At 45.6% G+C, this 15,501-nt stretch overlaps 1 protein-coding gene across 1 annotated transcript in view; it reads right to left on the bottom strand.

Annotated features, from left to right (window-relative positions):
• The window catches only part of CACNA2D3 (calcium voltage-gated channel auxiliary subunit alpha2delta 3), an 858,555-nt gene that overhangs the window by 55,487 nt on the left and 787,567 nt on the right, over positions 1-15,501 (bottom strand). The window contains exons 31-33 of the mRNA XM_042979174.1: positions 8,729-8,804; positions 6,043-6,095; positions 4,470-4,525 (exon numbers count right to left, since the gene is read on the bottom strand). Of these exons, the coding sequence (XP_042835108.1) occupies positions 4,470-4,525; positions 6,043-6,095; positions 8,729-8,804 (185 nt within the window). The remainder of the gene's footprint in view (positions 1-4,469; positions 4,526-6,042; positions 6,096-8,728; positions 8,805-15,501) is intronic.

Raw genomic sequence — 15,501 nt, 5'->3', positions numbered from 1 at the left:
AACTGTAGTCCAGGGAAATAAAGTCACACCGCCGTGAGTCAGGGAGCCCGGATCTGCTTCTGCATGGTCACGGCCCGGAGCGTCCCTTCCGTGCTGCCACACCGCTCGACGTCCCATCCGGCCAGGACCGGCTGGCTCCAGCTGGAGCCATGACCTACCACTCACTCACAATGCAGCACCCAATGGAGCATCCACACAATTGAATTTCTTTAATTTTCCCTTAGCAACAAATGTCCCTGATGAGAATAACTGACTTGGGTTCACAGTAATTATGGACAGACAACTGGGAATGAATAGAGTTGCCATTTGAAAAGCTCTCCTCGTCTTTTGTCTCTGTGAATGCACCCCCATTCACACTCGGTGCCAGCAAGCTCCATTCTCTCTGTGCAACTTCGCCAAAATGATACCTTTGTGATAATCAAGCAGAAATGGGCTTCCACAGTCCCCTTCATTAAGGAAATGAAGCAGATAAACAGTGTAATTATGGATTCCATTTTTAGCTAAACAAAGATGTATGTCTCAGCACAGGGTCTTTGTCTAGTGAGGGAGTGGTAAATTTAGAATGAAGAAACCTTGCAAGTCAGTATTTCTGTGAAGCTTGAAACTTTTCTCTCCTTACGCTGGGTCTCACATTTACATTTATATTTGACAAAGATCTCCAGCAGCCCCGAGGACGAGTTCATTCACCCGCTTTGATTCCATTTCTTCATCTATAAAATGGAAAACGTCAGCCACGTCCAGCAGAGGGCTATAGGCCTGGATGAGACAGTTCATGTGCTTCACACGGGGGTTCAAGGAAGGCAGGCTGCCTTGCTCGCTGCCACCTAGCTGAGCCCTTGGTTTAGGTCTGAGCCCTCCGTGACCCAGTAGCTGTCTGACTGAGGGAGCTCAGGAAGGTTTAGTGACAAATTCCAGAGGTCCCCACCGCTCAGGAATGCTGAAGGGGTCTGAAGATCATCTAGTGCCAGGACTCTGGAGATGGAAAAGCACTACACTGTACATGGGCTCACCGTGTGGTGACGATAGAATCATGTGGCAAGGTCTTTCCAATATCTGGGGGAAGGTCTCACGGTGCAGCACAGGGTGACATGACTTGGAAATACCTATTAAAGAACTTGTAGAAAAGCTTCTAAAACAGAAAATGGAGAACTGAGGCATCACATTAGTCCTGTTTGCTAACATTTTGCCCACTGTTGGTCCTGGTACAGGGGGAGCAGGGGAGAGGGGGTGTGGAATTTCAGAATGGGAAACTTGCATACATTTCCCATGAGTGCAAAGACCATATCCTCTTCCTTATTCTTCATCCCCTACCCTCTACCCTTCAGTCTACGCTGGGGTTTTGCAGCAGTGGCACTGATGATACTCTGAACAGGATGATTCTTTGTTGCCAGGGACTATGCATCGTAGGATGTTCAGCACTATCCCTGGCTTCTACCCACTGCATGTCAGCAGTACCCCCGCTCACCCCCACTTGTGACAACCAAAACTGCCTCCGAACATTGCAGTGACTCCTGAGAGAAAAAACTCCCCCGCCCCAGGTTGAAAACCAGTGGTCTAAGCAAGGATTACAGTGACTAGCACACAACAGAAATTCTAAAACTGACCGTCAAATCTGAAGGACCAGAACAAGAGCGTGGGCAGGGCCTGTGGCAGCAGGTCACCGGGAAGGGGAGCAGGCTGCGGTCCGAATGGGGGCCATGGTGATGCAGGCTGGCATGAAGAAGTGGGGCATCCTCCCACGCACCGTGGAAGCTCCTTAGAGAAGGTGGGCAGGCACCCGGTTGTGAAGAGGGCGCCAGGAAGCAAACCCTGAAGACGACTGGCCACTGCCCTCAGCACTGAACACACCCCTGAGAGCGAGCCGCGGTCTCAGCCAAAACAGCCACCATCGCCCCACATGGGAACACCACCCACCATGCGTGGAGCACTCTGCTGTGTGCCAAGTCTGCCCGTGTGCTTTGTGTGCACCAACCAACCCATCATTGTCTGTGCTGACCTGCCGGGACACCGGAACCCAGAGAGACTGTGCAACCTGCCCAGAACTAAGCAGCCAGCGGGCAGCAGGGGAAGGCTGCCTGATCCCCGACCAGAGCACTTCACCTGGGCAGAACCGCCACGCTCTGGCCTCCCGGAGCCAAGCAGAGGGGACTTGTCCCCGGGAACTGGCGGTGCCGTGAGGGCAGCCCTTTGACCCACTTGTGATCCATTCTTTTGGCCTCTACTGATCTTCCTTCTTCCATTCCTCTCTTTTAATCTCATTTTACTTTTTTCCACTCCTAATAGTAAAATTGTGGAAAAACTAGTGGAATAAGAAGAGTAAACAGAAAAAAAGATAGCAAGTGCCCATTTAGCAGGTCCCTTCCCAGCCCTCATTCTCAAATCTGGTGCAATTTTAAACAAAAGCAGGTTCACGCTATAGGTAACATTTCCTTTGGGGGACATAATAGTCTTTTCTTCCTAATTCATATTTTGTTCTGTGCTTACTGAGTCCCCACTGGCTGCTCACCCTATTTATTTAACTCCCTATGCCCCTGTTCCCCCCATCATTGGATGCTTGTCCGGGGTACACACTGTTTAGCATATTGTTTATCTTGGTATGTTACTTAATTTCATGAGCAGTTTCGATCTTCTTAAAAAGTTTTCAGAAGCAGAATCTTGGTAAAGGTTCTCTCTGCCTCTCTGTGGATGGGCTGTCATTTATTTTGAAACGTCCTTACTGTTCACCTTTAAAGAGTTACCTGTATTTGCAATCATCACTTTCTTAGTGATGATCATCCTGTCATACATCCTTTGTTCCCACCCCAGTTTATTTCCTTAGGCTAGATCTCTAGAGGCGATGTTATGGACATGCAAAGCAGGTACCAACCCAACAAGAAGGGGCAAGTATGGAGCCCACACACTGAGGGTCACCAGGACAGCGTGTGCATACGTGTGTGAGAAAACAGGGCACAAAGGTGTTGTTCCACTGCGCTGTCAGCTTCTGAGAACAGGGTCAACCCCAAACATGTTTGGGTCAGGTGCACTGTAATCAGAGCTCATCGAGTGCAGCTGGACGCGTGCACCTCTCTGCAGAGGTTGCCCCATGTCATCCTCTAACAAGAAACTAGGGAGGTCCTGGATTTAGGACACATGGTCCTATTTGTAAGTCACAAAGCTACGATGACAGTGGCTAGAACGGTCATACCCGGCAAAGGAAAGATTTGCCAGGGTATTCAGTAAGTAACCCGTGGCATTGAGCACCTACTATGTACTGGGCACCAGTTAGGTGCTAAGGGATACTGATGCCATCCAGAAACTCTGGTTTAGTGTGAAACAAACTGGGACAAGAATGGTGCAGAAACGCTGGGGAAGTGTGTGAGCTGACCGGGACGAAAACAAGAAGGAAATGCTACTAACTCTTCCTGGAAGAACTGAGAGAATCCTCACCGACTGGCGTCTCAGGGGATGGGGGAGGAGATGCCAGCATCTGGGGAAGGCTGCTGCATTACTCATCTACCTCTATGAAAAAGACAGATCATTAAAATAATAATAATAATAATAATAATGATAATAATGGCAGTAGTCTAGCCTAATTCTGGTTCCTTGCATCCCAGGGAGGAAAACAGACATGAATGAATGCACACAGGAAAGGAAGAGCAGAGCATATCTGGGAAACAGCAAGTGCCTGAGCAGGTGGGGCGGATGGCTGTGAGACGGCCCTCATTAAAGAGCACGGGTTTTGTAGGGCCCGGGGACTTGACTGTTTATCCCTGTGGTCAACACTGTCTGCACTGTCTTCATAGTTAATTACAGCTACCTGTTTTGAGTCACCACGCTCAGCAGATAGCATGATTTATCATTAAGCACACACACATACACACACACGTGATAGGAGATAAATATTATTTATTATGTCTCCCATTTTGCTTAATGTAGGGAAACTGAGTCTTGAACATCAGCTAACTTGCCAAAGGCTAACCTCGGAACCACGACTCAAATCCACCTTGCTCTAATTCCACAACTCACACCTCTACAAGAGTTTCCATGAATCATCAAATCGCTGAAGGCTTTTGAGTGGGGAGACTATGACTAGATTTGTATTTTACGAGGCTAATTGTAGCAAACAAACAAATAAAAAACTAGAGTGGTTATCCATTCGCTGAGACTGAAAAAGGCAATGTGTCTCCCTTAGATTCTGAGCACTGCTCGCAAGCTTTTTGAAGAATTCACACGTGCAGTGTTTGACTGCAAAGTCTTAGTGAAGGAAACAGGTCAGGGTGCACATTCAACACGGGAGGAATGAAACCCGTGGCATTTCTGTCAGACTAGATGGTGCTGCGGTCAGCACAAAGGGTGCCTTTTGCTGACTGAGCTGAAAAATCATCACTGGGTCCCAGGTGGTTTATGTGAGCACATCCTTGATGAAAAGTGGCCAGTGACCCCAAGGCTTATCAAGTTGAGCTGGGAAACAAGAACCGGCTGCTACTTACCTGTGGCTGTCATATCTGAGTGCCACCAGCTGCAGAGGTTAAATTCCACCAGAAACCTGAACAGGTAATGCAAAAACCCAGTGTTACTCGGTCATCTGCCCCAGACAGAACAGTGGCATTGCTCCCCTCATCTGAAAGAGGAACATCATTACCCGAAGCTATCAGTATGGTTGGTTCTGTTACTACCGAGTTCTCACTGGGCTTTCTCTTCCTTGGGAAAGGCTATTTTATCACCGATGCCGGCCCAACACTGAAAGCGGGTTTACCTAGACTTAATAACTCGTTGAGAAATATCCCGCTTGTAGGCAGAAATAGTTCTCCAGTTATAGTGTGAGTCTATAGTAAAAAATCAACTCCGAAGGGCTTCCTCTGCCTTGGTGCAGAAATACAAATAACATATTCTCTACCTATACTATGATCTGCCATAATAAAGGAAGCTTTCAAAATTTATACTGCAATGCAAACTTGTTCAGCCCTGTGTGTGTGTGTGTGTGTGTGTGTGTGTGTGTGTAGGCATAAATGGAACAAACTTCTCTTTATGAAATTACACCACAATACAACTTCAGAAAAAAAAATCAAAATCTCTCAACTGCCAGTACAAAGAAATGCAAAAGTAATATAAACCATCCTCCAAGTGAATAGAGATAGATCAAAATTCCATCATTTCTTTTTCAGGCTCATGGCTACTACCTAGAGCAACTCATAGTCCATCAAAATCTCACTATTCTCTGTTACTGTTGTTCTCTGCCTCTTAGATACATAACAGAAGTGAATTTGAATTTGTAATGTTGTTAAATTAATATGGGCTACAATAAAGCGATAAAGACAATGGCTGTTCATTAAATGATAAGAAATCTGCCTCCAATCCTCAGAAAGTGGAGCCTTACTGGGGAAAATAAGAATCTGAGGGTCGGATACAGCTTGAACAATCTGGTTTCCATGCTCATCCATGGAATTCTTCCCTTTTCTGGAACACAGTGCTTCTGTCATGTGTCCAATACCTCTTCTGGGAGTCAATCAAGGCTTTCATCTTTGAGCCATTTCAATCTGACCTAAGTCACAGATGCATCCAGCATCCTCCAAATAGGAACACAGTTTGACAGGGTAAACAATTAATTCACACCTGAGCAAAGCCCCCACCCCCTGGATCATGACTGCACAAAACCCCTGTCCGGGACAAGCCCCCCCCTCTTCTGCACATGCCAGCACATCCAAAGGAGCACAGTGGACAGCCCCAGCAATTTGTCCTTCTGACCACAGCCCACCCAGGCTGCATTAAAAACAGCCAGACATCTATGTTAAATTTAACACTAACCACAATAAATAAATTTGGTTTGTATATTACAAGCTGTTAGTCTGCTAAACAATGACATAAGGGCATAAGCAGTGACCATGAATAACTTAAAGATAATTTTTTGGTCTCAGCTTTCAATACTTGGAGATATTCAATGAGGTTATCTCAGAGTATTCTGAATCCAATGCTAGTTGAAAACACGGAACAGTCTTCCACTTCGCTTTATGATACAAAAGACAAGCAATATTACTTTTAAAAAATGCAGCAAATTATACTTACAAGACAAGTTCTGTCATTATCCATTTTACTGCAGCAAGGAAGGCATGATAAGGCTGAAGAGAAGAATTCAGTACATTGAAAACAATGCATCACATATGAAATGTGTAGTTTAACTTAAGGCTTTACATAAAGACAATGTTATTCTTCTAGAGAGATTGATATCATGTTAAAAAACAGTGAGGCTCTAGCTAAAAGAAGAAAATGGTTGGATACTGTATCCTAAAACTAACATTTTAAAACTTTGAACTTCCCTGTAGTGAGATGTGATTTACAAGTAAAATAAACATGATCTAATATAGGGGTTATCTCTGGGAGGAAAAAGGAAGTTCAGCAAATGATGTTTAAACCTTTACCCTCCAGGGGCTAATATTTTGCAGCCTGATGCTGAAGGGCTCAAGTCATATAACTAATTTCAAATGGTAATTCACAGATCTGCCTCTCAGAAAGGTGATTCCCTGTTCTCCATCACTGGATGTCATTCACTGAAACTAGCAAAAGTTGCATATACCTCATTTTAATGTTGCCCATGAGTTATGTAGGGCTTAAGCTGCCTTTTCTCACACATACATATTTGGACTTGAAAAAAAAATGACAACCATATAAACATGTGATTTTATCCTTGCCGAAAATCCCCTGCAACTCTCTAAAGGACGGCAACGACAGCCCAATCTTTATTTGAGAATATTTTAATTTAAACAAGCAGTTGTATTGTTTACTCTGTGATATTTTCTACGTGGATAATTCAATTTCCTGAATTCTGGAAAATACCAGGCCCCTGTCTCAGTTGGTTCTCTGATACATGTGCCAGATATTTGATTAGTGGGTACACTTTGAGAGGCAATGACACTGGCAAAGCCCTTGCCCCAGAGGGCAGGTCCAGAGAAATCTCGGAACCTTTCGTGGTTGCGTTCAGGTGTCAGAGAATTGAAATGACAAATCCTGCTTTCTGAAGTTATGGCTGTTTAATCCTACCCTCTGAGCATTTGGACGGTAAAGACTACAACTAGGAATGGGGGAATTATCCAGCTTTAAGTGAAACAAAAACCGACTTACATACCTCTAACCATTTTTTTGAAACTTCCCTATTTCAAGCCAGTAAGTAAATGAACAAAACAACAGTAATGACAGTCTACTGGGTTATTCTCAGCCCACAGGGATTTCAGACTGGATCTCTTGCTCTGATTTAATTGAGCATGTCAACATCATTCGGTGAATCACAGGGCTCTCAGGATTAGGGTCAGATAAGGATGTAAACTATTAACTATTTCCTAAAACTAAATGCAACTTGCTGTCTTATGGCTTTGTTATATTTCTTATTGCTTGAAAAACAACCATCTTTTTTCAAAAAGACCCTGGTGGTCAGGCCCTGGGATAGTTCTGTGCCTTTGTACCTGCTGGGATGGGTAGTGACATTTCTGCAGTCCTTGGGTCCCTGGGAGGAGGGACTGAATAGAGGGATTACGGAGGCTCTGGAGGTGGGGAGGGGTGGGGGGCGGGGGCAGCTCCCCCAGGGGCCAGGGGGAAGAGCACTCAAGCATTGTGTGCCAGACGCTGGCTCTATGTATGGGCACACAAAGGGATTATGTAAATACAGGATTAAAAATTTAAATGGCACATTATCATTCAGAAGGGTAAAGCCATTGAGCTTTTAAGCCTAATGATGAAAACATATCTTGGGAACATTTTAGGTCTAGAAATAGTCCTGCTAAAGCTAGCGAAGTTGGATTTGGAAAGACATGTTGATTCTCACTAAAAAGTGGTATTTTTTCAAAGCATTCAACTTTCAGTTCCTAGTTGCCTCTCAGAAATTTTCCAGCTCCAAATCATTTCTTACTCCCTCAGTGTAGGAGAACTGTGTTAAATACTGGGCTTTTAAATAATCCCCTTGCAAGATCTTACATCTGCAAATGAGAAGGTGTGTGTTTATATCCTAAAAACCAAAATGGCTCATAAATTTTGTGTTTCAAACCAGATTTTAGGTTAACTTTTGGAATTTACAAAATGATAACATGTGAAGCTTCTATTTATACACATAGGTCGGGTTATATTGAAGTATCCTGTAACTGTTGTTTTTTTTTTCCCCCTGTGTTTTCAGGTGATGGGTGGCCAAACTTACATTGCTTGTACATCGTAAATTATATTTTCTAACTGGGAGCAAATTATAACGGTTAATTTCTGGCAGTGTGAAAGCCTGCTTCTAGTGATACAACAGCTATATTGATTGGTTCTCAACTGTGACACCACTGATGGAACCAGCTCCAGCAAAAGTGACAAGGAAGCACACCAGCATCCTGATTAGGGTAGAGAATCTATGATCGGAATGTGAATTTACCCACAGGCTCCTCCTAGGTCTCTTCCAGACCCGAGGGAAGATTTCTGCTGAACCAAACTAAATTCTCTTTCATATGGGAGAGAATCCACAAATCTTCTCCTCTTTTCTAGCCATCAAAAGGGGGTTGCTGCATTCATTCATCAGTGACTTCAGACCTGCTTGTCATTCATATAATCAGTGGGTTTGGGTTTGAATGGAAGTGGTTCTTCTTCACCAGTAAAATCAGGAAGCACTTTAAAACATTCATGGTTTTGCAAAAAGATGAACTTGATTACCCCAAAGATAAAGACCTGCTCGCACACAGAGACAGATACAAACGTGCCACTGTTTTGTGGGTGACCACACTGTACTTACATCCAGTAGCCCGCTGGCACTGTCACTGCTGTCCTTGTTGGCCCTGCACATGGCTTGATAGTCATACAGGGTAATTCTGTAGGAAAGAACAGAAAGGAGGGTCACTAAATGGGAAGCTGTGTGTGAACCAGCATGGTGAACTCACCACATCACCATCAAGTGCAGCAGTGACAAACACAAATAAATACAGGCCTGAAACAGATGACAAATCAGGAACATGCAAAGTCTAGGACTGGAGACACAGGCACATCACACTTGGAACTTGAAGAGGAAGGGAGTAAAGGTACTGGGGTTGAGGGGAGGAGACAGGGATGAGATGAAACAGTCATTTTGGTTTAAACAAGGTTGATCTGCTTGGACTAGGATACTCCAGAGGGACGATGCTGTTCTGAACTGGATTCTGGGCCCTGGAGGGAACCCACTTGGGCCATGTGTCCAGGATTGAGGAAGGCTGGGAAGGACCACTTTGAGTTCAGAACTGGCAGGATCCTCTGTCTCTCTTAAGCACTAGGAAATATCCCTGGACCAAGATAAGCACTTTGACAACTAGTTGGAAACTAGCTGGCTCCTTGGTTGTAATCCCCACCACTCTCCACTGCCACCACTATACCAGTGACTGTATGCTTGCTTTGGAAACAGTGCCATTTATGAAACAAGAAAATGGATGTTTTTTTTCAATTGGTGATGAAAGGACAGCTCTCATTCCCAGTTATGACCTTAACTCGACTGCCAAGATATTTCACTCTATAATTGTTCCAGATATTTTAATTCCTCATCAATAACTTTACAAAGAAAGGAGAATGGCACTTTCTGGTAGCAAGTTAAAGGTTCTAGATGGAGCAAACACCTTATCCCACAGGCGACATGCCTTCTCTCCTCCTACCAGCTCCCCTTCCTACTACTCTGGTGTCCCAAAAAAGAGACACTTAAGGTCCAGCCTGAATTACATAACAGCTGCCAGGTGACATGTTAACACTGCAATACAGGAACTTCTAAATGGCTGCAAGGGATGCTCCCTGCAGGAATTCCTTTCTAGAATAATACAATGCTAACCATGGAGCGTACCTAATGCTAGGCTGGGGACGGGCCCTAGAATAGAAGTTGCATGCAACAGGACTGTTGCTGGCGCAGGGCACTAGCCCAGCACCCAGCACAGAGAAGGCATTCACTTTCAAAAGGGTGAATGCCTGAATGATTGTCTGATTGCATGAATCTTGAAGAGATGCCATCACAACTAGATAGAAGAGGTCAAGTTCAAACTAAGAGGAAAAAGCTTCCTCCTCTAGACAATAAGCTGGAAGCATCACACAGATAGATTAACAAAGAACCATCTATGGACACCAAGTAGAAGACCGGCCATGTGTGATCAAATCAATATGGAAACCAGCTCCTGACCAGCATCACATAGGTGTCTTGGGTAGCAGAGTCCAAGAGGGCACCAGTGGTCAACACAATCTCCCAGCAATCTCCCCAAAACCTCTCCCTCACCAAAACATTTCTTGCAGTCTTGCTCACTGTCCTCTGGCTATTTTCTTTACAGCAGATGCCAGAAGAAACTGTGTTTATTGAGACAGGAATGAAGCCCATGAACCAGCCAAGCACCTGGCTCAGGGAAGTCCCCAAACAACCCTGATGCTGCCCCAGCCACAGAATCAACTGCAGACCACAATGGACGATTGCATTCAGTCCCTGACTTCCCCACTATGCCACAGTCCACACCTCATCTGCAGGATTTCTGCAGGTGTCCCTGAAAGGGCTTTCTAGGACTTGGCAAGAATTATCATTGGCTTCATCCTTTTCATACCGCTCAACTCCGTCTCTACAGCTAGAACTCGGGCCAGAGCATGGTGAGAGGCAGCATGGGTTGAGTGGAACGTGCCTGTGTGTGGAGTCTTGTAGACAGACACACAGCATGGCCTTGGTTTGCAAGGTTAGTTTCCAGGTGCCATTATCCAGGGTGTAATCTGAGCAAGATGCTAACCTTCTTCTGAGGCCTCATTTTCTCACTTATAAAATGACTCACAAAGATGTTCTGAGACTTAAATAATCAGACATGTGGAAATATACTGAAATATACTATGTAGTATGCTAGATTTGTTATGATCCTGACAACAAAAGGCCTTATTTTGTTCTTTGTTGGAGTTTGGGACCTTTTAAAAATTTTTTTAATGTTTATTTATTTTTGAGAGAGAGTGCGTCAGCGGGGTTGGCGCAGAGGGGGAGACACAGAATCTGAAACAGGCTCCAGGCTCCAAGCTGTCAGCACAGAGCCTGATGCGGGGCTTGAACTCATGAACCATGAGATCATGTCCTGAGCTGAAGCTGGACACTTAACCAACTGAGCTACCCAGGGGCCCCTGGAGTTTGGGATCTTAAAGCTATGCTATTCCCAAGGGCTCAAGCGATTGGCAGTGTGGCATAATGGTTAAAACATTAGCTTTGAAGTCAACATCTGAGTTCAAATCCTAACTCGGTCACTTATTACAATGTTGTTTCATCTTGTTTCGCTCACTCGGTGCCTCAGTCTCATCTGTAAAATGGTGAGAAAAATGGCTACCCTATGGGTTGGTTGTGGAATTAAATGAGATGATAGACACAGTGCGATCAGCCCAGTGTCTGGTACAGAAGAAGCATTCAACAGAAGGTAGGGCTGCAGCTGCTGTTATAATTTATTAGTCTGGTTTTCATTGCCATGATTAATTAATGGGGGTGGTGTTTAATGCAATGGGAATTGACTCAGGCTTTACCCAGCGGGTTAGAGGATGGGCAGGCCTCCGGATTTTCTTAGCTCATTGGCACACACGAGGCAGCATAAAACTCACACTTCATACTGCAGTATAAGACACCTTCTGGTGCCGTACTGGGGTTATCGAGGGATGATGTGGGAACTTCTGTCTGTGGGCCTTACAGCTGAGGACCATCATAACAACAGCTGATGTCTACGGAACTCTACTTAGCAACCATGAGCAAGGTACTCTTGGAAGCACGTTCCTACCAGATAGATTCTAATCACCCCCATTTCACAGAGGGCCAAACCAAGTCTCTGCTAGCTTAAGTAATGTGCCCAAGTCCACACACCTAACAAATGGCAGAGCCAGAATTAGATGGGGGTCAGGCTGAGTCCCCTCATTCTGCCTTCTGCTCAGAAGCAGTGATTAGAATTCAGCCTGGTGCCCTCTCCCAGTCTCACTGGAATGTCACAGAAAATGCTGCCCAAGATAAGGTCTCAGGACCAAAGTCCAGAATCAACTTTCAAGTCAAGCTGAGGGGCTGTCTGGGGTCATCGGGCCAGGACAGACCAGCTGGCTGCGTTAGCGAGAGCCCCCTTGGTAACCACCCTCACAGGAAGCTCGGGATTCTCCTGGGATCATTTTCAAAGGCTCTGGTTTACTCGGTGAGGCCAAACTCAATTGCCGTGGGGCGGCCTCCAGGCCAGAGATCCTGCCTTTCATTTCACAAGGAAGCTTTCCTGATCCGAGTGTCATTGGGGAGGTTACAAAACAAGCCTTCCCTGTCTTCTCCACGCTTAGACAGCTTTAACTAGATGTTGCAGAAAGAGAGACTTCCAGATTATTACCCTTTTTGAAGTGATTTTGTTAGTTTTAAATAACTCCATTTTGTGGCTACCTGTATCCTGTTTGGCTGATTAGAGCTAAAGAACATGATAATTGCCTGCTTTCATTCGGCTCTAAAATAAGCCCCGAGCATCGTGCCCAGCTGAGACTGTGCTGCAGTGCTGCGCTCGCAGTTTATTCTTATTACAGATGGCATGCTTTGGTCCCCACGACACCCCCACGCAGGCTGCCCTGGGAGCTTATCATTAGCATCTCTGTGCCCCTGACGGGTCTCTCTGAGACTCTGGCGGAAGGCAGGAGCAGTCTCTGAAGAAGAAACTCAAACTGATACAAAGAAAACCTAGACAGCCTGTGTGCCCCTGTGCACTGTAGGGCCGTGGATGACAGGCCCGTGACATGGGGACTTGTTGAAAGCTATTTTGCTGATTCTGCTCCTTTCCAAGTAGACAAAGATCACAACCAAGAAAAATATTTCTTCTAAGAATTAGAAGTTTCCATTTCAGGGGCGCCTAGGTGGCTCGGTCAGTTAAGCGTCCGACTTCAGCTCAGGTCATGATCTCACCGTTCATGGGTTCGAGCCCTGCACCGGGCTCTGTGCTGACAGCTCAGAGCCTGGAGCCTGCTTCGGATTCTGTGTCTCCCTCTCTCTCTGCCCCTGCCCTGCTTACACTCTGTCTCTGTCTCTCAAAAAGTGAGTAAACGTTTAAAAAAAAAAAAAAAAAAGTTTCCATTTCAAAGGCATGAGCACAGCTAATTTAGACTTGTTAGTAACTGTAGGAACCAGCATTTATTAAACACCTACTGTGTGCCCATGAGGCCGGGTTCTTTACCTGTGATGGCTCATAGGATTAGCTCTGGCTACACTATCTGCCTAAACACCAATCCTGAAACAGCTGAATGTTTGCAAATACAGCCCTAAAAACAGGACAGGGAGGTATTCGACATAGACACTGTATTTACGCAATTTTGAATCTAAAAGTGTACGAAGCAAAGTGAGTGACTTGCTAGGGCAACATGTAAAAATACATATTCTTTGTTGAACTATAAAAGGTGGTCTCGGGCAGCTTCCAACTTGCAAGTGATAGGGCACGGAGCAGAGACCCAGAAAATGCTTAACAAGGGCACTGTCACCATGGGAAGCCTTACTCGTTCTTACATCTCAGAAAACCAAGAGAGTGGAAAGCTCAGTCTGTCGATCTGAGTGTTAACAGAAGGTTCAAAACGTGCTGTCCCTCCCCTCCTTTTCACACTGGTGGCCGTGTCTTCCCACAGCAACTTCCTACAGAGACTGCACTGCTCCCCAAAGTCAGCCCAGCACACGGAACACAGCAGAGGCGCGGAACCTACATGACCCTGGCCCTACTGCTTTTGAGCCCCTGGCTGGAAATCACTGACACATCGAGTTAATGAGCACCCGTCATTAGCAGAGAATAAGCGCCACGTGGCCACACCGGCCAGGAGCCCAGCCCACAGGACGCTGGGGCCACCAGAGTCCAGGGCAGAACCCTGAGAAGTGAGCCTCCTTCATCCGATAGATTAAGCAGGCGATCTGCCAGCACCAAAGGCTTTTCATCAACAGGTGCTGATAACATAAAACGAAGCAAAGTTTCAGAGAGTGGTCGTGCCAGCATCTCACCTAGGTAATAAAAGCAGTAACAATAAGAAATAATCAATTACTTTCTGCAGCATGGAGGCATTACCTCTTGTGTCAGGGGCATGGTTACATTTTATAGGAGAGGGAACAGGCTCAGAAGGTGCAATCACTGCTCCGAAGTTATCACAGCTCTACTAAATGGAGGAACCGCTTCGGTCCTGAGGCAAAGGATAATGGGTAGGCACGGTGGTAAGAGCACGTAACTGGCAACTGGTTTGTCCATTCACCTGCCCCTTCCATGAGAATTAGCTCAACTGAAGGGGAAAACGGAATCTCGATGAATGCCACATAGAAAAGATTAAATTTCTTTGGCCTCTTTGTTTAAGAAATAGAAGGAAACAGCTGAATTCTGCTTGGGGAATGAGTTGAAGCAAAACCCATTTGCGGCAAGAAACTTAGATGCTGGGGTGGGGGCTTCCTTGGGCTCTGCCAAGTTCATGAATTCACGTCCACATTTCACAGCACTGCACCACAACAATTCCTGTGCTGCACGCAGCATGTCAGGACCTCGGGGAGTCGGTGTTCCTGGTGCCATTATTGCCATTGGTCAAACGCCACGGGTGTTATTGAGTGTTGCTGCTTGTATCGCTCGGGGTCAGGCATCATGGACAGATGAATCAGTTGGTGGCTACGACCATTTGTGTTCAGGACTGCACTGGGCATGTGAGGTGTGGGGAGAAATTGGGGAGTTGTAAACAAAGCCTCATCTTGGGAAGATTTTCCAAGTGGATATCACCGGAAACCAGATTCAGTATTTAGAGGGTGTTATGTGGGCTGAAGGAACCAGGCACGCTGGATGTGGCTGAGACTATTAGAGTCTCCCAATGTCCATTCTCCTGTTTTGCCAAGCAGAACCCCGAGTTTTTGCTATGTACATTTCCTAGGTTCCTTTGTAGCTAGGTGAGGCTGTGTGGAGTGGCAGTATTGTATGGGACAAAATACTTTATTTTTTTGAAACTTTTTAAATGTTTATTTATTTTTGAGAGAGACAGAGTGTGACCAGGAGAGGGGCAGAGAGAGAGGGAGACACAGAATCCGAAATGGGCTCCAGGCTCTGAGCTGTCAGCAAAGAGCCCGACACGGGGCTGGAACTCACGGACCGTGAGATCATGACCTCGGCCGAAGTCAGATGCTGAACCGACAGAGCCACCCAGGTGCCCCTGGGATAAAATACTTTAATAAATAAACTTTATTTTACTTTAATAAATAAGATTTACTTCTTAAAGTAAGTTTTTCTTAAAGTTTATTCATTTATTTTGAGGGAGAGAGAGGGAGCAGGAGGGACAGAAAGAGGAGAGAGAGAGGATCCTAAGCAGACTCTGCACTGTCAGCACAGAGCCTGATGTGGGGCTCAAACTCACAAACTGTTAGGTCATGACGTGAGCCAAAACCAAGAGTTGGTTGCAACTGACTGAGCTATCCAGGCACTCCTTATTAAAATAAATTTTAATCAAGAAATTTTATTTGGCCTTTTGGACCTCCCTGGATCCTCTTTCTGCCAGCAGAGATTGCAGATGTGATGGCTGGAGCTAAGCAGCTATCTT

Source organism: Panthera tigris, chromosome A2, assembly GCF_018350195.1.
Source record: "Panthera tigris isolate Pti1 chromosome A2, P.tigris_Pti1_mat1.1, whole genome shotgun sequence".
Classification (NCBI taxonomy): Eukaryota; Metazoa; Chordata; class Mammalia; order Carnivora; family Felidae; genus Panthera; species Panthera tigris.
The sequence above is the reverse complement of the archived record's forward strand: the minus strand, read 5'-3'. Positions and strand labels throughout refer to the sequence as shown.